General features: G+C 41.0%; 1 protein-coding gene across 1 annotated transcript in view; it reads left to right on the top strand.

Annotated features, from left to right (window-relative positions):
- The window catches only part of Ptprt (protein tyrosine phosphatase receptor type T), a 702,580-nt gene that overhangs the window by 576,340 nt on the left and 101,160 nt on the right, over positions 1 to 25,080 (top strand). Inside the window, exon 14 of the mRNA XM_042694435.1 lies at positions 20,474 to 20,622. Coding sequence (XP_042550369.1) covers positions 20,474 to 20,622 — 149 coding nt within the window. The remainder of the gene's footprint in view (positions 1 to 20,473; positions 20,623 to 25,080) is intronic.

The following is a 25,080-nucleotide window of genomic DNA, read 5'->3' as shown; positions in this document are numbered from 1 at the left end:
AGCTGGGACTGTTCTCTGCCTCTCACAGTGTGTGGGACTTGTGGTCTTTTCCCCTATGCATGTCTCTTCTTCATCTCAGCAAATTCAAATCCCACAGCTTATAGGAATAGGGATCCTTCTTTCTTATTTTTTTTTCTGTGAGGGCCATGTGGCATGTGATACTCACAGGTTGTGGTGTTTATGCTGCTATGAAAAATGTTCCAAATGTCATTGAACTTTGAATTATGCCTGCAATTGCTTTGGCTAGGTTAGACCACATGATTTCAAGGGCTTCACATGGCCAGTGGGTTGGACATTCCCTACCCTAGATAGGTCAAACGTCTTCTTCATTTTTCTGTACCTGCTGTAGTCCTGGTAAATATCACTGCAATTATTTTGTATCATGGGCAGGAACAAATATGTTTGAAGATCGTTTCTTGTCCATAAAATTGCTCTTTGACCCACATGATAAAGCCCCAGGAAATGTATGTGGAACAAATGAATGAGCAAGAAGAAATGAAATGACACAACAGCTGAAGACAACAGAGAAATGCTTTGTGCTTGAGAAGAAAAAGTGGTGTTTCGTTGGTGTTGTTTGTCAGTTGTGGGGCTTGAACTCTGGGCTTGGGTACTGTCCTTCAGCTTTTCAGCTCAAGCGAGCACTCTACCAGTTGAGCCACAGTGCCACTTCCGGTTTTCTGGTAGTTAATTGGAGATAACAGTCTCATGGAGCTGGGCACCGGTGGCTCACACCTGTAATCCCAGCTTACTCAGGAGGCTGAGATCTGAGGATTGCGGTTCAAAGCCAGCCCGGGCAGGAAAGTCCGTGAGACTCTTATCTCCAATAAACCACTAGAAAACCGGAAGTGGTGCTGTGGCTCAAGGGGGTAGAGTGCTTGCCTTGAGCTGAAGAGTGCAGGGACAGTGCCCAAGCCCAGAGTTCAAGCCCCACGACCGACCAAAAAAAAAAAAAAAGAGTCTCATGGACTTTCCTGCCTAGACTGAACCACAATCCTCAGATCAGTAGCTGCGATTACAGGCAGATTACAGGCATGAGCCACTGGCCCCCGGCGGGGAGTGGGGAGAGGGAGTTTTAGTCCTAGACACTGAATTTTTTTTTTACTTCTTTAACTTTATGGCAACTTTGCTTCTATTTCTACATTTGTGTGGCTTGGACAAGATATTTAATTTTTTTCAGAGTCTGTTTCCTAGTTTTTAAAACACTTTTAAAACTCATGACTTACAGAAGTCTTGCAAAGACTTAAGAAACAATTTTTTTAATAAAATACCCAGCATGTAGTAGAGCCTCAATCAAACTAAAAGGTCAACCTCTTTCTCATCATCCTCTGTGGCAAATCAGATATCATTGACTCACAGAACAACTGTATCAAGAGATATTTAGAAACCATGTTCTATAATGTATCAGTCACTGAATAGTGAATAGAAATGAAGAAAACCAGGAATCAAAGAAAGTAATTTAAAGATGATAAATAACAATTACCAAAAGCTGATGGCAAGTGAGCATGTAAGGCATCGGCATGCAATGGGACAAGGATGGACCTAGCGTTGCTGCTGTCCAGCCCAGGGGAAGACATGGGTGAGAATGCTTGTTCCCAGTCTCTGCCCCATACTCCATTTCTTCTCAGCCTTTTGGAAAGTGTGATCTCTAATTACCATTGAAAAGTAGTTTGCATCCTGGCTATGAGAAAACCCTCTTGACACCCACTCATCACACTGTCTGCCCTTACATGATTGTACCTCTTTGTCCATGCTAGGTGCTCTTCCCATTTCAGTATCTAGCAAATTCTAATGTGTGGGTTGTTTTTTTCTTGTCAGTCATGGGCTTGAACTTGGGGCCTGGGCGCTATCCTTGAGCCCTTTTGCTCAAGGCTAATGCTCTACCACTTTCGGTGGGAGCACCATTTCCCATTTTCCAATGGCTAATTGGAGATAAGAGTCTCACAGACTTTCCTGCCTGGTTTGCTTTGAACCACAATCCTCACTTCTCAGCCTTCTGAGTAGCTAGGATTACTGGTGTGAGCCAGGAGCACCCAACTCATTCTAATGCCTTTAACAAGCGAGCATTAGTTTCTACTTTGGTGGCCTCCTCCAGTTTCCACAGACAACATCCATAGTGCTGGACTCATGTCTTTATTATGACATCCATCTCTCATTCACTCATCCATTAGCTCACTCACACATGAACACTTCCCTGCTTGCAATGCCTTTGGAGTCTCTGCAGATCGCTTTCCTTATGCATTTCTCAACAACTAGCTTACTACCTCAAACAAATCAGGTGTCTCATGATTGTCAGGATTGGATAAATGAATAGATATGGGGGCTGTATGCAGTTGATACCCCTCCGATATTGTTCCCTGTCTTCTGGAACTATATTATCCCATTCTCTAAAAGTTAGCTAATGTTCCCATTCATTTATTTCAGTGTATGGTGAGAGCAGGCTTTCAGATCACCAACATTGTAGTATTATATTGGCTTCGGGTTTAGAAACATTGTATCTGTCCTCATACATCTCAATTATATATGCATAAAATTAATGAATGCTGTCACATTGAAATAGATATAAATGTACCGGGCTTGATCATGTGTACAGATAGATTTGGATAGGAATTGTGACCGAAAGATGCTTTCTCATTTACTCTATTGGAGTAAATACCAAACACAGCCAATCTATAAGATGAAGGCTCTGTCACCTTAATCAGAGGAAATACAAATGACTATTTCTCCTCCGAAGGTGGCAAAAATACGCTTAGACTTCAGTTCTTAGTTTATACCTTTGTTTCACTTTTAATACTAACCCAGCATGAATGATATCCTGATGCATAGAAAGATCTGACTGTGATTCTAAATGTCTTCACTCCACAAATGAATGCCTTTGGATTTTATAAAAAAGATAAAGAGTATATATTCAAGATTCCTCAGCTGATCAAGAGGAGTGACCAACTGAAAAGTGGTTAGAGAATGTTCCTGGGGGCAGCTCTGTGAGGTACTGCTCTGATCCTCTTAAAAGAGGGGAAAAAAAGAGGAAATACTGACTCCCTCAGTATTGCTGCCTGGAGATCAGCGGCCCAACGCAGCCCTCTGAAGCATGCGCCCTTTCGCATTGCTTCCCACCAAGGTGGCCACACAGTGCTGTTACAGACACCTCTTTTCTACCCTTCTGGTTAGCTTAAGCCATCATGGTGATAATATTACCACATGGTTTCCCCTTCTGTCCTCCCTTACCACTTCATTTCCTTTCCCTTCCCTTCCCTTTCCTTTCTCTTCTTTTATGAGCAAAGCATTCCCAATATACCTCCTTCAGGTCATTCTCTCTCTGAATCTGGCAATCCCAACCTAGCTGGCTGCATTGGCCTTTCTTTAATGTGGCTATGGGCTAATAGGATTTGAGAAGTTTCTATACTCCTCCCCAGAGCATGCATTTACCCTTGCCTATGGATGCGCTCTGTACACCAGCCAGGTAAGTTCACTGCCTCATTGCCTGTTGATGAGCTAAACTAAAAAAAGTCCCACCTTGGGCAATCATTCACTCATAATTGTTTGTTGCTCATCAGTGCTTGCGCTGGCATGAGACCAAGGGGGATCTTCCTGCATAGCTCCTGCCTGGAAGAGTTCAAGATGTATCACAGACAAGGCCAGAGTCATACCCCTTGCTGAAACAACCACAAAGAAGGACCAGCGAGGGTCAGAAGGACCAGCCGCTGTGGTTGTGGCATTTAGTAATATGTCTCCTGGACAGAAGTGGGTTTCGACAAACTGCTCTAAAACGGGGTGGTTCCTGAAGCAAGGGCTACAGTGAAGATAAGATTCTGAGATACACAAACTGGAAAATGCTTTCCTAAGTGTTTCAGCAGAGTGCTTTTAATGGAAGGAAGTGCTTTAGTTAAGCCTCGAAGTGTTGATGATGATGATAATGATTACATCTTGTTTGTTTGTAGTGCTTTATCTCTTCCAAAGTGCTTTCCTACTTGCTACCTACTTTTCTGGTTAGGCTTGGAGGTATTTAACACGGTATTATTAGAGAGATGATGGTGCAGAGTGGGAAAGGATCCTGAGCATTTTGGTTTTGTAGTTTTAAAGATGTCTGTCTTTTTTGTGTATGTGCCGATGCTAGGGCTTGAACTCAGGGCTTGAGCACTATCCTTTAGCTTTTTCTTTTTTTCTTGTTGTTGTTGGTTAAGGGATTTGACCTCAGAGCCTGAATGCTGTCCCTAAGCTCTTTTGCTAAAGGCTAGTGCTCTACCGCTTTAAGCCACAGCACAACTTCCAGGTTTTGAGTAGTTAATTGGAGATGAGTCTCATTGGGGACTTTTTTGCTAGTCTGGCTTTGAACTGCAATCCTCAGATTTCAGCTACCTGAGTAGCGAGGATTACAGGCATGAGCCAATGGTGCCCAGCTATTTAGTTTTTTTGTTTGTTTGTTTGTTTGTTTGTTTTGCTTAACGTACTCTATCACTTGAGCCACATCTCTACTTCGAGGTTTTGGTGGTTACTTATAAAGTGTCTCTTGGATTTTGCTTCAAATTGTGATCCTTGGATCTCAGCCTCCTGAGTAGCTCGGATTACAGGTGTGAGCTACTGGTATCTGGCTTTAGAGATGTTTCTTTTCTTTTAATAAGTTTTTTATCATGAAAATGCTGTACAGAGGAGGGTTACAGTTACATGAATGAGGTAATGAGTACATTTCTTATCAAACACTGTTGTCTCCTCCTCTGTTTTTCCCCTACCATCCCTTCCCTCCCATCTCCACAACTACATTCCACCCCACCCCCACTCCCACGCCCCTACCTCCCCACCCCCCGCCTAAATTGTAGTTTGTTTTTTGACATAGCATCTTGTACATCTCATTGTTGCAATGGGTCAACTTGTAGAGATGTTTCTTAACTCCATCTCAACTTCAGTTTTTCCTTTGTAGAAGTGATTCGAATCATATCTCTGATGTGCTTGAGCAACTTCGATGTTCAGTTTGCATTTATTCCCAAGCATTGAATGAGTAATTCATTTGTGAGAAGCACTGAGCAAGGTGGTTTGGTAAGAAAGATTCTTCTCCTGAAGAGTTCACAGTTTAAAAGGGTCTCAGACTTGCCAATACCTACAAAATAATGTTGCCAATACATGAAAGAGGAGAACTGAAGACGTCACACAGACAGGGCAGAAGTCACCAATTCTGCTGTGAGGAAAATTCTTAAGGGTCAAAAATCCCAGGGAAGTTCCTCATGTAAGGTGGACATGATGATTCCTCAGTGGCACATTTGCCTACACATTTTTCCTTGGTTACATTATGTTGAAACACATGCAAAGAACACACATTCATTGTTCCTTTCATTTGTCCAGAGAAGTTTCACTGAGGTGTCTCCAGATGTGCATGTCATGTATTTTGATTAATTCACCCCACCAACACCCTTTTTTCCCTCATTCCTACCCACTGGATCCCCAAATAGTCCCACTTCTTATATTTATGTCTTACTTTTAAGGTCTAGACTCTGCCTATGAGAGCAAACATGCACTATTTGTCTTACTAAGTCATACTTGGTTTTTGTGGCATGCAAAGGAAACAAACTTGAAAAGGAATGAAGTAGAAAGTGAAAGAAAAGGACAAGAAGAAGTCAGACACTATTAACTACTATTACTTAGGAACTAGAAATCCCAAACCTTCTGAGTCTGTTTGCCTATCTGAAAAAATAAGATAGTCCTTAAGTCTTTAGATGATCTTAAGCTCGACCACTTGAACAATGGCCCAACATAGTATATGTGTGGGGACTTCTTATTGATGAAACTCCGGAGCTGAGCCAGAATGCAACAGGGGTTGGATATATAAAAGAGAAAAAGAAAGAAAATGGAGATCAGTTCTAACTACCAAGCATAAGTAAAATGGAGGAAGATCTTATTAAATCTTAACTACCAGGCATGAGTTAAATGGAAGAAGATTTTTATTAAATAAAATGGAGTAGAGTGACTGTAAATAGTGGTTCTGAAAACCTTACAAATTTTCCCTTCTGAGAAATTGGATGGACATCTGTTTTCCTGGCTTCCATCCCTAATACCAACAAGAGAAATCAGAAACAATTACTGACAAGAACTACCAGAGTAGAGGATGTCATTTTATCCAAGGTTTGTAGACATTGCAGAAAAAGAGTTTGACAGCTACTGTAGCTATTTCCTGTAGCTATTTCCAGATAGAGGCGCTAGGCGACAGGCTTGTCCTATGCTGCTAAAACCTTCCTTTCAAAGTTTTTAAAGGTTCAAGCAGGGTGCTAGTGGCTCACACCTATAATCCTAGCTACTCAGGAGGCTGAGATGTGAGGATCCCAGTTTGAAGCCAGCCTAGGCAGAAAAGTCCATGAGACTCTTATCTCCAATGAACCACCACTGGAAGTGGAGCTGTGGTTCAAGTGGGTGAGTGATAGCCTTGAGCAAAAACACTAGGGGACAGCACTCAGGCCCTGAGTTTAAGCCCCAGCATTCACACACACACACACACACACACACACACACACACACACACACACTCTCACATATACACATATACATACACACAAAGTTCTTGGAATGTTCAATTCTGACTTGGTTCTGAATTGTTTCTCCTTTCTGGGAATGAAGCTTAGAGGAATTAATGCAAATTTAGAGGGGACAATCACATATGGAGAATACTGAAGCTACAACCTGTAAAGAAAGTATAGAGACCTGAGTGAGGTACTCTGAGGAAGTGCGTAGACATTGCAGTTTCTCAAGTCATTCTTGCCTAGTGACAAGAAGAGGACCCCCATCTGGGAGAAGTTGAGAATCTAGAGTCACCAGAGCAGGGAATTTGTGAGAATGGTGTGAAACTCAGTCTGACCATTTCACTTAGAAACTTTGTTGAAAAATGGATTGTTTGGAGCCTGAGTTTGGAGGACAAACTCCATAGAAGGCAGAATGGTGTTGGATGGCAAATCTCCTCTTAGAGCGTGAGAGAAACAATCCTTGTAGACATCCTGTACATATATGAATGTCTTATGTTCCAAAAGGGATTGAAACTAATAACAAAAGATGAAAATTTCCCAGATACACAGTCAAGTAGTATGCAACCTTTTTTTTTGCATTAATCTTTCTTCATTGTGGTTTTGATGTCACTGTGAAGAGAAAAGGGACCTCCACCATGAAGTATTTCCAGAAGTATCTCTTCATCACTGAAATGCAGAGGAGTCCCATACTCCTGCCAGTGATATGTACTTCCTGACAGAATATCTTAGAATACATTGGCTGAGTTGCTTTCCAGAGTAATTTTTTTTTAATCTCAGTGGCTTCAATCCCCTCGGCAGAACTTTCAGAGAGCAGAGGAATCTGTATTTCCATTAGCAACCACCCACAGTTTGTAAGAAGAATGCAAATCTTCATGCCATCCAAACTGTGTTTTTCATGGCAAATTGAATCTTTTTTAAATGTGAAACTATGAGTTGGTTAAGGTTATAAACCAAACTGAGCCTCAAAAAAGTAAAGAGGGAGCTTGTTTTACTTTGGAAAACACCTGAGCAGTGATGCACTTTTTCTCAAAATGGAGAAAAGAAAAGCTGAGACTCTCTTTCTACTTTCTTATTCTTCCTTTCTCCCTTTGTGGTATTTATCATCTGGGCATCTAGTAGATGAGAAGAGGCTCTGTGGTTAAAAAAAAAAAAATCTGAGCTCAAATCTGGTTGATCTAGGATTTCATGCTGTTCTTTTTTCTTATCTTTACTTTTATATGGAGAAACTACTGTGGAAGTGTGGGATGTCAAGGTGTTTTTAAGAAATTCATGGCTGATTCAGGTGGATGTATTGGCTGTGTTACCACGTAGGTGTTTGCAGCCATCTGGATAGAAAGCAACATGCTCAGTAAATTACACTTCCATAATCTCATCTCCCATTCCTTAAGGGTATTAAATTTCATTGTTGCCATTGCTTGGCACCGTGAGGAAAGCAATCATCAAAACCTGGAAATAATGTTGTAAAATGAGTATGGACTGGATTTGTGTTCAGATTCTAGACTTTGCCACTGCTTCGTCTTTGTATTTTTTTAAATTTATTTGGTTGATTGTGTGCTTATTTGAGAAGGGTCTTGGCCTAGACCTTGGACTTTGCCCCCTTTCTTGAGCCTGTTTCCTCATCTGTAAAATGGGAGGTAGTAATGAGAAACTTGTACCATTGCTGTGGAGTTTTATCAGGACAATGTAAGATGATATAATGGATACACAGCATCTGGCTCTTTGAAAAGATTAATTTTTCAACTGATACGTTAAAACAAAATTATACATGCTAGTGGGGTTCTATATGATGTTTTGATACATGGGTAGCTTGTATAAATATTTAAATCAGTTTGAACCTGTCCACCAACTGATGAATTCCACCAAATGTGGAATACACATACCTCAGCTGGTTGTGTATCTGATACATAGGAAAATACCCAGGATGTTGAATTATATGTCATACTATGGTTGTGCTTTATGTTTCACATTATGTCAATACAAGTTGTACAGTTTACACAATATTTTCACATAGGTGTCTTGTGAAATCTTTGAGCTAATCCAATGGGAAAAGATCGTTTTAAATTTCAAGAAAGGAATGTTGACCAAATTGACCAGGCCTCAGGCTATAAAAAAAAAATCCAGGGAATCAAGAGGCACAATTACTAGTACTGTCCTCTTGCCATGAATTGGAAAATTAGTGTGGCAATAATTCTGAAAGATGCTCCTTTTACACAGCACCACAGGTAGCAAGAGCTATCGCCTCAGCCCCAGAGCAAGCATTTTGAAATCATCGCTGGGTGAAATATGCAATGAATAGAGTCCAAAGACAGCCTTACAATGAAAGTTTATAACCGTTGCCCCCAAAATATCACAGGAAAAGCTCCAAACAAACACACATAAAATCCTCTACCAACCACTTCATTCCATTAAATGCACTGGCTGTATAAATGGGACAAAAATAAAACAAGAGCAGGATCATTCATCTTGTTATAATTGGCATGAAATTTATAATCTGCGTTGGAGAAATCAGGACAAAGATTAAAGAGATGCTAGACAAGATTGTTTTTTACAAAGGTCTCTGGAGTCCCACTTTTGAGTTCAGTCTTTTAACACATCTTTGTTGTTATCTAAAATACCTTATAAAAAAATGGTGGCAGGGGAGAGGGGGAGACAGGGAGAGATATGCCTGACGTAGAGAAATAACTATTTAAAGAGTAGCTGGACTTTAAAGTATTAAATGGGATAATAAGTTCCACATGCCATTTTCTGGGCAGTTAAGACTTAGAAGCTCTTTTCTCCCCTCTCCCAGTTTTCGGAAATAGATTTACAAAGGCATTCCATCCTATTGCAAGGAATCCTGCTAGCTTGCATTCAATCTGCAGAGCAGTTTGGTGAGAGTTGATCACTTAGCAAGATCATTTTTCTAGGCTAGGAATACAACAAACCTCCTCATTTGGATGGGCCTTCCTTAATTTCTTTTTGTTTTGCTTTGTTTTTTGAGACAGGGTCTCTTCATGTATCCCAGACTGGCCTGGAACTCACTATATAGCCCACCTGCCTTCCAACTCTCCATCCCCCTGCCCCCCAGTGCTGGAATTACAGGTGTGTACCACCACACTGGGCTTCCTTGATTTTTTTTTTCATCAACTTTGTAAGGTCATTTTAGCTAGGTAGTTTCTTTTCATGTCTTGGTGGATTTAGATCTGAACTTTTTTTATGCTCAATTGCAAAAGGACTAGTGCGTAAACCTGCATATTCGTATTGTTCTTTGTGTAGTGTATAGATGTGAAACAGATTTTTGTATTTGGGGAGGGGGGAATTAGCATATATCTAACTCTTAAAAGATAAGGAAAGAGAAATCCTCAGTGTGTAAATAGCATAACTCACATGAAAAAGACTGTTGCATGGAAGACAGGTTTGGAATAGCCAAGTTCCCACTGGGCAGCAATGGGAAGTACCATCAGCTGGGCTTTCTTGTATTCTGTGTTACTCTGCAAGCCAGGTCCATTCAATGTAAGAAAAGGAGATTCCAGAACTTAGACCTGAGTGAGGGCTAAAACATGAAGCTGTAGGCCTCTGTGACTTTCGGTTTACATCATGATGCAGCCATCTACTAGCTGTGTGCTCATCAGCATCTTCATTACTCTCTGTCTTCTCCACTAAAATGTAGGATAAGCTTGCAAATTAGCCCGTCCCTGATACTTGGCACCTACTAAGCACCCAGCAAGCAGTAATGGTTCTCGTGGCTTTTATTACAAAGTCCCAAGGAGGAAGATACTCAGGGAAAGCATAGAACTTTCAGACAACATTGATACAGTAGTGGAATGAGCTGACACTTGCACTGTGAATGCCCCTTCCGGGGAGAATGGATTACCCCAAGTCTGGACCTTGAGTGACCCAGGGGGCCTAAGAATGGCTCCTGTATTAGGATACTGTAATCTACCCTCCACAACAGAGCCAGTTCCCAGGTTTCTCCAGTTTCCTAAGACTCTTGGCCTACAGACACAAAGAGCTGGGAAGTAATAGAAAGAAATAGTATTTCTGGAAGAAAAAAAAACGAGAAGAAGCAGATCAGACTTATCTTTCCATCAGCTGCAGTTTATGATTGCACATTAAATTCAATCGCTTTCTTCGGAGGCTGATAGGAGGACCCAGTACCATCCATTCTAGCTTTTTCCCAGGAGTCCAGACAGACCAGCCGCCTTCCCAGTGTACACTAATTAATTTATCTCATGCTTGTGATTTTACGATGCTTAAGTGCTGGAGCATTTCTGTTTATTCTTCTCCCTGCAAAAGCACCTCACAACGCATAAAGACCATGAATCTCCATTGCAAACGCCGTCTGTCTTGGGCTGGCAAACAGCCCGCCGGCTGCCCAATCTCTTGCTGGCACGGCCTCTAACAACCAAAGTAACACATCCATTAATTTATCCTTAATGACATTTTGACATTCCAATCAGTTCATCACATGTTTCTTTTGCAAGACTTTTCCCGCACGGCCAGGCCAGGGTGCCAGGCCACTCTTGATGAATAATACATGAGACCAGTGTTCTGTTCAGTACCTTTGACAGACAGACATGTCTGCTGCTCTCAGACTGTGTGTTCCTAATAACCATGACTCCTGGAGTGATCTTCACACAAAAGCCTTCAGAGCTATTTTTCTTCTGTCCTTCCAGCTTAGTGTGCTTGAAAGAAGTAGTCAGTACAGGGAGAAGGTTCTAGGCTCAAAATTCACAAGTAACAGTGCTATTTGTTTAGCGACTCCGGCCCCGCCCCAGCCACACCCAAAAAGCTCTAAGAAACTTGGATTCCTTTAACACATATGGACTCAGGACAGACATCTTGAATTTCCTCACTATCCTCTGCTATCACTTAGAAGAAGAAAAAAAGTGTGTGTGGGGGGCGGGGGGGGGGGGTGTCACAAAGATATCCTGGTAGTGAGAATGGATACCAAAAGAGACAGGAAAATTATGCTTAATGTCTTCAGTCTCCACATATATACTACCTTATTGTTGTAATCACAATGTAGACACAGTTTTATTTTCTAGTATTTTTAACTTAATGTAATCCAGTTAGCCTTTTTCCTATGTTGTTACATAGTTTTCATTTTTAACGGCACTCCATCATTTTAATAGCTGCATAATATTCCATGCAGGGGATGCATTATAATTTACTGAGCTGGTTCCCTATTGTTAGACATTTATGAGTCTATAACTGATTTTTTTTGCTATTAAAAAGAAGCGCCAGAGGAGGTTGAAGGAGAAAGCCAGCTCTGCAGGCTGAATAACTAGGTTCAAAATCAACCTGGTCTCTTTACCTGTTTTATGAATTTAGAATTAATCCTTCTGGGCCTTTGATTTTTCATCTATAAAACAAAAGAAGTAATCACCACTCTTTGTGTTGTTGGAAAGAATGGAGCTGTTTACAAGGTACCAACTTCATGTTGGTGTGAAATGTTAAACTATTACATTTATAGTATAAAGGGCCATTCCTCACCTCTACCTCCAGGAACATTTAGTGATGTTTAGAGATGTTTGTGATGCTACCTCTGAGAGTGGGGGGAATCTCCTAGCATTTAGAGATTAGAAGTCAAGGATGCTACTAAACATTCTTCATTGCATGGGTCAGTCCCCAAACATATAGACATAGATATAGATATAGATGCATACATACATATATGAATTATCTTGCTGAAGTTGAAAAATTCTAGCTTATATAAACCTGTGTCTTTGCAGTGTTCCCTGCATGATAGATGTATATTTCCTTAGGGTAAAATTGCAGGCAAATGGGAATCCTGGATTGCATGAAATAAATGATATACACTCCTAAACTCAATAGGGGTCGAGTGGGGCATGGGAGGAAGGTGTCAGGCAACATGACAGACATAAGGTAAGTGGAGAGAAGAGTTGATATACTATGGATCTGGATCTGGGGCTCTTCACAACATAACAAAAGAATCTTTGCATTCAGAATCCTAATTGCATGGGTTTGAATCCCAGCTCTGCTTCTAAAATCCTAAGTGTCTTTCTATGAATCACTTCAGCTGTCTACCTGCTTCTTTCATCTATGAAATGGTGACAGAATTCTTGCTGACTTCCTAGAACTATTAGACATCTTTAAAACACTGTGTTTAAGCCAGTGGCTCACACTTGTAAATCCTAGCTACTCAGGAGGCTGAGTTCTGAGGATCGCGGTTCAAAGCCAGCCCAGGCAGGAAAGTCTCTGAGACTCTTATCTTTAATAAATCACTCAGAAAACTGGAAGTGGCGCTGTGGCTCAAGTGATAGAGCACTAGCCTTGAGCTGAAGAGCTGAGGGACAGCACACAGTCCCAGAGTTCAAGCCCCACGACTGACATAAAAACAAAAACAAAAAACCACACACTGTTTAAGGAAGCCCTTGAATAATGCCTGGGATGTAGTAAGTCTCATATTCATGTTCATTAAGTAACTGAAATACATTTATTATTTATTTTACTGTGATTGCATTCACTTCCTTGGGCTTCCACACAAAGCACTTCGTGTGCTTTAAAACAATGTTATCTCACATTGAAGAGGCTGTGAAATCATCTGGTATATGATGGGACAGACACATAATGCTTCTTGTTGGCTGTCCTCAGTTTGGCTACCCTGGGCCTGCCTATCTGTATCAATAGTCTTGTATGGCCTATGAATGATACTGTAAATACCTAGATAGCCCTTGGTGGAAAAAAATAAGTTCCATGTCCCAAGAATGAGTCCATGGCTCTCTAGCTGTGGCAAGCCTGTGAATTTCCTGAAGGATTTGTTGATCATCTGCCCCAATTCACTGGGCCAGGAGTGAGGCCCAAGAAATCAAATCACTAACATATTCCTAGGTAAAAGCTGGTGAGGCTCATCTAGAGACCACATTTGGAGATTTGACATTCCATGCCAGTGGTGCTCAATCTGGAAAGTTTCTAAAAGTCAAGATGTCCAGGCTGGACACTGGTCATACCAGCGACAGTAGAATCTTACCAGTCATTCATTATCTACCTACCACCCCCAACTTGGCCCTTCAAATCTGATGCTGCCTTTGCTGCTTCAAGAATCTTGCCATTCTGGAGGAATTTTCCAGGGCTAAGGAGATGGGAATAGGAGAAGAAAGACCCACAGCTCTGTCTCAGAAAGGGCACCTACCAGAGCTAATGATCTTGGCAGCCAGAGCTGATGAGTGTGGCTCTACTATAGATCAACAGATGTCCTGGAACAACAGAAAAAAAATCCTTAGGATACTGCCCTTACAGGCTTCATAGTGAGGTTGTTGAAATGAACCTTTAAAAGGTTATCATACCAGAGAGCGCTTACTTAGTGCTTACTGTGTGTATACCTTGATTGAGTTAAGTGCTTTGCTAGCACCACACCATCTTCACAACCGCCATGAATGGAAGTATTCCTGCAACCTGTGCTCTGCAGATAATGGATACATGGGTCAGGAGGGGGAGGGGAAAACTGGCAAGAGCTCAAACAGTGAGTCTGACAGGGAGCCAGGCTTTGATGCCAGGCTGTCTGGCACCAAAGGCAGTGTGTTAACTATTATGCCATCCTGCCGCCTGATTTAAGGGAATGTGGTATTTTATTCTATAAACCCTGCACACCTCTATACCCTTGCTCACACTGTCAGCCATTGGTGTGATCTAGTCTAGTAGTTCTCTAAGTTAGTGAGGTTTGGGTTGCTGAGGTTTCACTGCATTTGTAAGATCTTGGGGTCATGTGTACCTGGATTGAGTGTTCACTTCTAATCTTATCACCAAAGAGAGGTGGGGGGCATGTTGAATAGCTGTCATGAGCATGCATCTCTGAGAAAGTAGATATTGGGGCCCTGGGACTTATACCTAGGTGCTAGGTATCTTGGCTAAGTACGTCCTATTCCAGGCCTCAGTGTCTTCTGTAAAATAAGAGGCTGGTGCCCTTCCCTCCCTGTTACCTGTTCTGTTGCATAACTACAGAGATCCATCCATTTTATCATAGAGCATGCTGGCTATAAAAACGTGCTTTAAATAAGAGTCAGGCCAAGCTGTGTTTTCTTGGGCTGCTTCCTGTGGGCTGACATACTTTGGGTTCCGGGGTTCAAATCTTTGTAACTTCCCCACAAAAGTCTCTCAGCAATGCCAATGGAGGGCAGTCCAAGGGAATGATCCATGGAAAGAAAATAATGCCTGATCAAGGTCACCCCAGAGGAGTAGGCATGACTGTTTACATCTAGGAAAAAATGCCAGAGCAGAACTCCCAGACTGGCTGATCAGCTGCATCTCAGTAACTGGGCTGCTGTTCTTATCCCAGGAAAGATTGAAGGGTTTTTGAAGACAATGGAATTCTAAATGCCTCTTTTTCCAAATAGTTTCTCAGGCTCTGCCTGAACTCTTCTCAAGAAGGGGAAGCCCATAAATATTTCCAAAAGCCCAAACAGGGCAGGATTCGTGGCTGGCTCTTCACACCAGTCTTCCTCTATCTAACTGCCTTTGGTACAAAGTAGGTCCATGTTAACTATTTGTCAAACAAATTCATGAGTGAAGAGGAAAACAGTAACTGGGAAAGAGACACCTGCTTCTGAGAGCATAGAACTTTTTTGTACAGCCTCAAAACGTGGCAAGCAAATTGCAGAAGAGGGAAAATTGGGTAGTTCCCATATTAGGGACTTTCAAAAGGAATGTAACTAGTTCACCTTTGCTAGATATTTCTTCCTTGCATCAAGCCAGGCCAGTCCTAATTGTACTCTCTAAGGCTACATGAAGCCAGCTAGGTGAGGAGCACACACCTCAGTGTTCTTTGACCAGGAGAAACATCTGTGGATGTTTCCATATACCTCCCCTTACAGCATGATCCCAGCACTCCTCAGGGTGCTTCATTCCTCTCCCTGCCTCTATCCCTGTAAAGGATGCTGCTCAGAATAAATCGCAAGGCTCAGGGTCTTTCATGGCCATAGCCTCTACCTCCTGCCCCTTACTCACCTACTGAGGTCATGTGAAAGAGACCTCACTCAGGGCAACCTGAAGTGCTACTTCCTGCCGTCACCACCTGTCAGAGGCAGTATACTTCGGATGGTTGTCTTCACATTTTTCAGATCTGGAAAGATGTCTCTGCAGAGAATAACTAGGCTTGTCAGGCTCTCCTTACTCCTTTACAGTTCTTGGTACCCCTGGCTGGTGAAATCCTATGACCCAATAGGTAAGAATCTCAAAATAACTACAGAAACAAATTCCCAAGTTCAGAACATCATTAAGGACCTGCATCTTGAAGGCTCTGAAGATTCCACACAGTAAATAATGAGTCACATGACTATTATATGGTGGTTGTTTTTTAATCCCCTAACAGCCTGTGCACCCAGAGCTTGGGATAGGAATTGTGACTTCTGTGAATATTCCATTAATTCTGAAAACATTTCAGGCTAGAAATGTTGAGTTATTAATAACAATGAAAAAAAAGTATTTCTAGGTACAAACTGGGCACAGACTGATTTTATGCAGGTTTTTTTCTTTCTCTTTTACCCTTGGATGTAGCTACTTTTAAAGTAGTTATAATTTGCATTCAGAGCAGGATGAAAATCTTTTTCTACACTTCAAATTCAAATTATAGACTTTTAAATATAAATTTGCGCAACAAATTTATTGAGCACTGGCTATAAGCCAGGCACTCAGCAAGAAATTGGAGTAGGTGGAAGGAGTCAACAGCCCTTTTCCCAAGAGGCTCTTACCCTGGTGGATGAGAGAGTTGAGTCACTGTGATAAGAATAGAAGAGGGCTTAGCTAACAGAACCTCTAAACCTTCGCTCAAGCCAGGTATTAGCTCTCTCTTACAGCTCCAAGTATTTCCTCTTAGCCCTCATCATCTTTGTGATTTCTGTTTCTGCATTTAGCTGTTTAATGCCTGTCTCATCCATTAGTTTCTTGGTCTCATGAAGGTGAAGATCAGGATCTTGCATGTACTAGACTGACACATCTAGGTGCTCAGTAAATATTTGTTCCATGGTTAAGGCAGCTAGAGGGGAAATGGCAATTCTGTTCAAGGAGCGGCAGGAAGCATCAAAGAGTGACGTTCAAATATCATTGAGCCTTTCAAGATTTTTGCAAGGATAAGGAGGTGGTAGCCAGTGAAGAATCAGACACAGCAAGGAATAAAAAGTAGTTCATGCTATATGCTATGGAAGGAGGCATAAGAGGGAGGTGTATGCAGCAGGTAAGGCTCAGATGAAATCTGGGCCATAATTTGAGAGTCTTATATACCCTATTCTCAGGGTTGGGTTTTTCCCTCTCCTGAGGGGAAAATGAAGGGTTAAATTAGACTTGGTAATTGGAATGGGTATCCATTTTCCTGAGATCATTTTTAATACTTAAAAATTTGAACTCTGATAGAATTGATATTTGACTCTTATACTATAGTTTTGTGTTTTATTTCCTTTAAAATCTTATGCCTTTCCACTTTGTTGTTGTATTTCCCTACTGCCATAATACTGTTAGGATTATCATCACATGGATATGCACAGTAAGTGTCCATTGTGGGATAAATACTAAGGATGTTGCTATCTATGCTTTAGATGAGTGTTCCCCTTAAAGGTCCATGTGTTAAAACGCTTAGTCCTCAAAATGACAGGACTGAAAGGTGCCATGGACATCTAAGAGGTGGAGCCTAATGAGAGTCTTTAGATCATTGGAAGGATGCTCTGCAAAGATGCTTTAGGACCTTGGTAATCCAGCTACTCTTGTTTTCTAGCTTATGAGCTGCACAGTTTTCTATGATATGTATATTCTACAATATACTTCCCTTGCTAAAAGCCCAAATAGAACCACCAAGTCTTGGACTGGAAATCCCCAGTATTGTTAGCCAAAATAAATCTTCACTCTTGATCAGTTGATTATCTCAGATCCTTCATGATGGTAACACAGAGCTGCTTACCTTTCTAGTTTTTAAACATATATATGTTTTAGAGAGGCTCAGTTTTTCATTTTTTAACACAGGAATTCAAAGCTACCCAAGCATTTCTATAAAATGACATTTTTCACAGAAGCAGTGAAACCTTTTGTATTATTATTATTCCTTCGGAAACCAATGATTTGTGTCTAAGACAACCCTCTCTATATTATTTTACCCTGAATAGAATGAGATTGGCTTGGAGTTCTGCCCCCAAGGAAATATCAAAGCCTCTGATACATGCTCATTTGTACTTTTTAAGTTAATTCTCTTATCGGATTTCCTTTTTATTTCCTACTGAGGCAATATGAACAGAGCTCCAAAAGAGGCAAGGGATCTGCTGTATGTCTTTTCAAATTTATGATTAAGAAGGTCACATATACATTTTTAAACACACTCTTTTTGGATAATAAATGAAGAATAAAATTTTGAAATGTCATCAGCGGCAGAAGTACTCAATTTTCTTTCATTGGTGTTCTCCCTGCCTGTTGATTACCTGCCAATGGTAAGAAAGAACCCAACTGATCCAATGTTCCATTGCGTGCTGCTCTTCTGTCTGCCTGGAATAGTTTCACTGGTACAACAGTCTGCCTGTGGCCAAACCATTACAACCAAAGGATGTGTTCTCATTCCTGAGTGCCCTTTTTTCCGCAGGCCAGTGTTTAGAATAAATAAGTGAAACATTCCACTCTAAGATGTACTTGTCTTCAAACACTGACCAAAATGAGGGATGTGAATGCTGTTTGCTTTTTGCTGTAGATTCCTGGGTCCAGATTCACTTTTTCCCATTCTCTACTCTGGTGTCTGCTTCATCCACGGAAGGGACCCTTTTGCCTTCTCGGGCTTTTAATTGAGTTCAACTGAGAGCCTCTGTGATAGGGGGTTAGAGAGATAAAGGGGGCTATAATTAGGATACTTAAAAAAGCCTTTCTTAAAAATAATGCTTTTTTGCTTTTAATTTTATTAATGTTATTTTTGTTTGTTTGTTTTGGAGAAACTGAGGAATTGAACCCATACATGAACGTCATACATGCTAAGCAAGTGCTCTGCCCCTAAGCCACATTCCCAGCCTCGTTAAGATACTTTTTTTTTTTTTTTTTGACGGTCATGGGGCCTGAACTCTGGGCCTGGGCACTGTCCTTCAGCTCTTTAGATCAAAGCTAGCACTCTACCACTTGAGCCACAGTGCTACTTCCAGCTTTTTCTGCTTATGTGGTGCTGAGGAATTGAACCCAAGGCCTCATGCATGCAAGGCAAGCACTCTACCACTGAGCCACCTTCCCAACTCCCAGTTAGGATATTTTTGACTCTGATTCTCTCCCTATGAGATTTTTCCCTCAGAAGAATGTCATTGTTTGTGTATAACGCTCTCTTTTTGGGTTCTGGTTACTGTAGCTTCCTCTTTTTGTACCTCTGGATCCATAGATGGTAAACAACTTTCTTGTCACTGTATCATTTGGGTACCAATGCCTTTCTCTGCATTGGTGAGAGTTCCTTTTCTAAATCAGTTCTCCTCAAACACCCTCATTTGAGTGTGCCATCCATCATTCCCTACCTATGATGTGCACCCACATCAAAGGCCCCATGTTTTAAGACAGGTGCTGTGAGATAGGAGTGATCCTAGATGAGCTCCTCTAACAGGATTCTATGTCTAGGCTTAGCTTTTCCTTGAAGATACCTCTGGCAAAGGCGCTCACTACCACTCAGAATGGCCTATCTCCCAGTCAGGTAGCCCAATGTAGGACAATCTCTACAATGCACTCGCTTTGACCTGTGTAGGGGTATTTCTGTGTTGAGAGAGAGAGAACAAGATTGAATATGAAGTCAGGTTAGAAGAAGAATGGAATAAGCAGCCCAGAGGAATGGACCCTTGAAATATTTGAGTTTCACCTATAGCTTTCCATGTGATCGAAACATAATGGCTATATTTGGATGCATGTGTTGGGAAAACCTAGAGGGCCTTTTTGGAAATATTTAAATCACTATTGTGTGCAAGGAAGGGTTAGTCACATTTTTTTATGTCTAATGATAGAGCCAAGAACTGTCAGTTAAAATGGAAGCAAACAGAAGGATTAACTGTTCAGTTTTCTAGCCAGAAGTCAAAGTCTCCCTCCATCCCTTGATGTGATACAGGGAGAGATGGAATTCTGCAGTGGAACTACTGGGGAGAGAAATAAGATGTTGAAATGTGGTTGGTATAATAACAAATAGCAACTGCTGTCTGTTTGCTGTTCACTCTGCATTAGGGGCTCTGTGTGTTGTATGCATTATCTCATTTAATCCTTACCAATGCTATCATGTTGGTCCTACTGTTTAGCAGAAGAGTTCAGGATGTGAAGTGATAGATGAATTTTTCCTTGGACAGGTGACTAACCAGGAACCTGGTGACCACTCCCAGGTCCAAGCCCCGTTCTTTTTCCCTAAGACTGAGCCTCTGTGTACTATTTTAACTCTCCAGGTGATTCATATTTACACCAAAGGTTGAGAACTGTTTCTTTACATTATGATCATGATTACAAAAAGATATGCCCGTTTGATTCCAAGGCTCTGTTGCTGCTATGGAAAATGCATCGGGGTCAAATGTGAGCTATGTGACTAAATTCTGCCTTCACTTACCACCAGCCACTTGCCTCTTATTCAGTCCACCATTTATTTCTTCTGAAGTTCTTCCATGAGTTCATCTCTCAGAAAGGATGGCTCTGTTTATACTCCTATTCAGAGAGAAGCATGAGGACAGAAAGATTAACCTGACCTCTTTGAAAACAGTGTGGAAAACATCACTGATTTTACCATATTAAACTCAAACATAGAACATACCTATTTGAGGGGATAAAGCAGTATGAGCTTCATATTTCCTAGTAAAAGGAAGCCATGAATGATTTCAGGAGGACTGAAGTATACTCCATCTTGACATTGGAGGGTCTCCTTGATGCTACTTCTGCACAGTGACTAAGTGTGGCAGGTTGAGGATGAGAAGTTAGAAGAGGAAAGCAAAGCAACCTATCTCCCCAATGCTCTCATGTAACTGGCACCATCTAACTGTGATTTTTCCCTTGCACATGTCCCAAAGGAAGCTGGCCAAGAAACAGAAGGAGACACAGAGTGGAGCCCAGAGGGAGATGGGACCTGTGGCCTCAGCTGACAAACCCAACACCAAGCTCAGTGCCAACCGCAATGATGAAGGCTTCTCTTCTAGTTCTCAGGACGTTAATGGATTCAGTAAGTTGAGCCAAATAAGAGCAGGGTATATCTCTGGTCCAGCTTGGCTCCAATACTTCCCCTGTGGATACCTCATGGTGGTCGAGGGCTGTGAGTAGTAGGATCAGGAGGTTTTCCTGGGATGGTTCTTTCTGGCAAAGCTTAGGGTGGCCTATCAGGGGTGAAAAAAAGTATTTAAGAATCTACATTTTTTTTTAATGGAGGAAATGGGAGCCACGCATGGTATCTGCTTGTGAACCTCAATAGAAATAGATTTAAAATCATAATAGTTTGAAAACAAAGAGGAGGAGGAGGACTATGCCCCAGAAGAGAAAATAAATTCCACACTAAATTGAGGACTTGGAAATTTCAAAGCTTGTTCACATTTAGCCAGTAAGGCAGGTGAGTCATGCATTATTATTGCCTTTACTTGAACTGCTTAGGAGACTGTAGCTTGGTGAAATAACTTCTCTCCAAAGACCTATGGCCGATGAGTTTACATAGCCAGACTGGAAGTCATGCTTTTGGATCCAGCCTTAGCCAGTTCTAAGTGGTATTTGGTCATACCTACCTGAGACCTCATGTAGAGTTAATATAGAATCCTGAGACAATTTGAGTGGTTAAGATTTTATGGCTACCTCTCATCAAAAAGAGGTGAGACATCATTTACAAGGCTAGTCTGGAGAACAATCCCAAAAGAGCTGGCCTTTGTTAACCAGTTCTGTAAGCCAGTTCCTTCTTAGAGTTAATAAGCTAGATTCTCCAGCCTCAACTACAAGCTGGGAAAATTCTGGAAGTCTAATTGGATATGATCATACATAAATTTCATAATGGAAAAGACCATAGTGGGTCATAACCACTTTAGATGTGGTCCATTTGAAATGATGTGGGTCTAGAAGAAGACGAAGAAAGAAAAAGTGTTTCTTTGCAAATGCACACAATCTCACTCATTGTTCCTATTTTATAGGTAAGATATCCAAGGGTGAGTGTGTTTAGCTCAACTTCCTAGAGCCACACAGCCCATCCTGATCATTCAGGTTCTGAGAATACCTCAGTACCTCATGACTCCTAAGCCCATCTACAGTGTAGGATCCACATTGGGGTGGTTTTCAAAATGCATACATCAGGGTACTTCCATTATCTACTGAGCGGACATCTTCTTTAAGATGAGCAATAAGACAGTGAATGCTGTGGAGTATGTAAACTCATTCAGATGGTTCTGACCGGCACCCTGGTTATGGAAAGCAATGTCTATTTTCAGATGCTGATACGCTGTGTTTAGAAAGAGATCGTATTAAACTTAAAAAAATGTTGAGGTTGTTACAAAAAGAATACCTATACATCCCTCATGGGTGTCTATTTTCTGAAGCATTTAGGAATTGTAGATGTCATGATAATCCATGCCCAGAGGTTTCAGCATTCATTTTCTAACAATTAGGAAATTCTTCAATATAACAAGATTCCTTGTTATCCAATATATCAGTGTATAGTGCATTCATTCTTTATCCACAAAATGTCCTTGTCTCTCTTTTGCTTATTTGTATCTATGCTTGTTTATTAAAATTCAGGATCTAGTCCAAGATGCTCATACTGTTATTTGCTTTTGTCTGCTTATCTCCTTTCATATGGAAGAGACCTCCTGACTTTATGTTTTCTTCCAGGATTCTGACTTTTCTTTTTTCAAACTCTGGGGAGGATGTCTCATAGAATACAATACAGACCTGTCTGAGTTTTCTATTATGATCAAGTTAAATGTTTTGGCAGAAATACTATATAGGTGATACTGTATATTTCTCTTTGTGTCATATCACACAGTATCACAGTGTCCATTACTGAGGAGGCTCAGGTTGAGTATTTCTTAAGGATGGGTAATAGCTTCTAAAGCCCAAGTCCAAAGTCTATAGGTTATTTTGTAAGCAAATATTTAACTTTTTATTCTTGAAGAAAAATATGTGGTATGCTGAACAATGCAACCAGTCCGTTTGTAATTCAGGTAAATCGCTGATGTTCAAATATTTCCCCCAGGGACTCAGATAGGGGTGGCTGACCAGGAGAAGCAGAAAGGGGCTGGTGAGAAAATGGGCTTGTTTATCCTTAAAGAAAAGATCATCCTGAGTTTGCTATATAAAGTTGGCTGTATAAAGTTGTCATGAACTCTCCTGCTTTGGGTACAGGGACAGAGAAGTTCCTTTGAAAGTCTAACTGGTTGAAAATACTGTTCAAGTAGTACCTGTGCAGGCCAAATGTTTACTATATAGGCCATCCTCATATGTACATTTTTATTCCTTTTGCATTAGTGTCTTGAGAAGACACTGGACACCAAAGACTATGGTTGAAGTCACATGGTATTCATTGTGACCCTAAAATTGAAGGTTGGTCTCAAGCTTTCTGATCAAAGGCAATTTCACTACTGTTTTCATCATGAGCCAACACTTAAGACCTTTAAGATCAAAATGCTCAAGAGTGAGACAGGTTCACTAGACAGAAAGGGAGAAAAAGAATTTATGCAGTAGACTCTAATTAGATGTTTTAAAGACAATCTTTCCAAATGACTGTATGTGTGTATTTTATGTTTATGCATACATGCACACAAATGCATACACACAGTTGCACACACACATATGTGTCTGTGTGTATACATGCATTTTAATGATGTTGATTTTTTAAAAAACAAAAAAAAATTCAGTTGACTTACACACAATTATTATGGAATTTTGTATTTGTTTGAATTGCTGGATATTTTAAAACCCTTTCTATGCATCTGGCATCTTCAGGCTGCAGCTAAAAACACACTCCGGGGATTTTTTTGAACATCCTAAAATGTATCATGTACCTTTTAAAATGCCCTGTGGAACTTCTGGGATGAGATTTGAGAGGGGTAAAAAAAAATGTAAGTAATGCTTACACTGGAGATGTAGAAATTGCTTCTAAAATCACCCTGATGTATGTAAAATTGAATCTATTTTTGTGACATTAGGGAAGTGACTGTCTGGCTTGTGAATTGGTGTCTTTAAGAGGCCCGGAGATTATGTGCAAATTTTAAAGCAGCCTTGAGAGAGGGAGGGCACAAGAACAGTTGTTACATCAAGAAAGATTACAGAACGTGCCTCGAGCAATTATTTCATTATTGAACAGGTAGGCCCTAGCTTAATTCAAATTCTGTCTCTTCCTGTGTAGGTTTATTTCCTGGGGTAATCTAAGTGCCTGTGCATTTAGCAGTATCTATTCAGGCACGCTTCCTAGTGTCATGTAGGGATCGTTACCCCAGGGCCTCGAGTGAGATGACAGGGCTCTGTCAGACATGGGCCATCCCCATGGCATGCTTTGGGATTGTCCAACACAGAAGAGCACGTCACACTTCAAGGACAAATGATGCGCATTGTTTTTCCACTTCAACAAATGCTGGTTTGTGTTAAGTAATCTCGTTTCGATCATCCTGCCCTGGGTGCTTGTTTGTTTTTTGTTTTTTTGTTTTGGGGGGTTTTGTTTGTTTGTTTGTTTTTTGGTCAACCATGGGGCTGGAACTCTGGGGCAGAGCACTGTCCCTTGGCTCTTCAGCTCAAGCCTAGTGCTCTGTCACTTGAGCCACAGCGCCACTTCTGGTTTTCTGGTGGTTTATTGGAGATAAGAGTTTCACAGACTTTCCTGCCAGGCTGGCTTTGAACTTTGATCTTTAGATCTCAGCTTCCTAAATAGTTAGGATTACAGGCTTGAGCCACTGGTGCCTGGCTAGGTTTTTGTTTTGTTTTGTTTTCCTGTGATCTATTGCTCACAAGGATTGTTTTCTGAGTCTTCTTCTGGTGAACTCCTTAGATATCATACTTACATCATCTTTATCTCTTGTGTTCATGCGTCATGTTCCCCTTGTTCATTTGCAATCCAAAACAAAATGCTTTAAAACAAATCCCTGTTGAACCCTTATGACAAGAACTCTTGGCTGTCTACCCTTTGCAGATTGCATTTGACAGACTGATTTGTTCACTGGCCACCTTCAGTTAACTGTCTTTATTTTTATGCTTCCATCTGATGGAATCTTTCCATGTCTAATGGACAAAACCAATTCATCTCCAACAACAATCTGACACAGGGCTATGAAGTGTCCTGCTACAGTCATGGGAGGAGATTCTGGAGGTGGACTTCAAGAACCATCTTCTCCCAGCTTTATATATGTCTGCCTTTGTGCTCTGAGTCCTTGGGTATCATTTAAGGAGGGGTTTAGAACTTACAGTGATGATAGTTGGGACTTGTCTTACAAGGTAATAAGTGTTTCTAATTGTCAGTTTTTCCTGGTTTATGATATTCTTCTGTAGAATACTTGTGAATAATCCCCATTCCTGTGTCATGAGGTAGCTGGAAGGTTCATCACTACAAACAGATGAGATTCAGAGAGACCCCCGAGGCCCAGATTGTACAGGTATTTGACAAGTCCTAATAAGGTTTAATTTTACCTGATATCAGTTAGAGTCTATGAACCTAGTT

The sequence above is a fragment of the Dipodomys spectabilis genome, unplaced genomic scaffold (genome assembly GCF_019054845.1).
Source record: "Dipodomys spectabilis isolate Male_0828 unplaced genomic scaffold, ASM1905484v1 ptg000175l, whole genome shotgun sequence".
In the NCBI taxonomy this organism is placed as follows: Eukaryota; Metazoa; Chordata; class Mammalia; order Rodentia; family Heteromyidae; genus Dipodomys; species Dipodomys spectabilis.
This window is presented reverse-complemented; position numbering and strand designations above follow the sequence as displayed.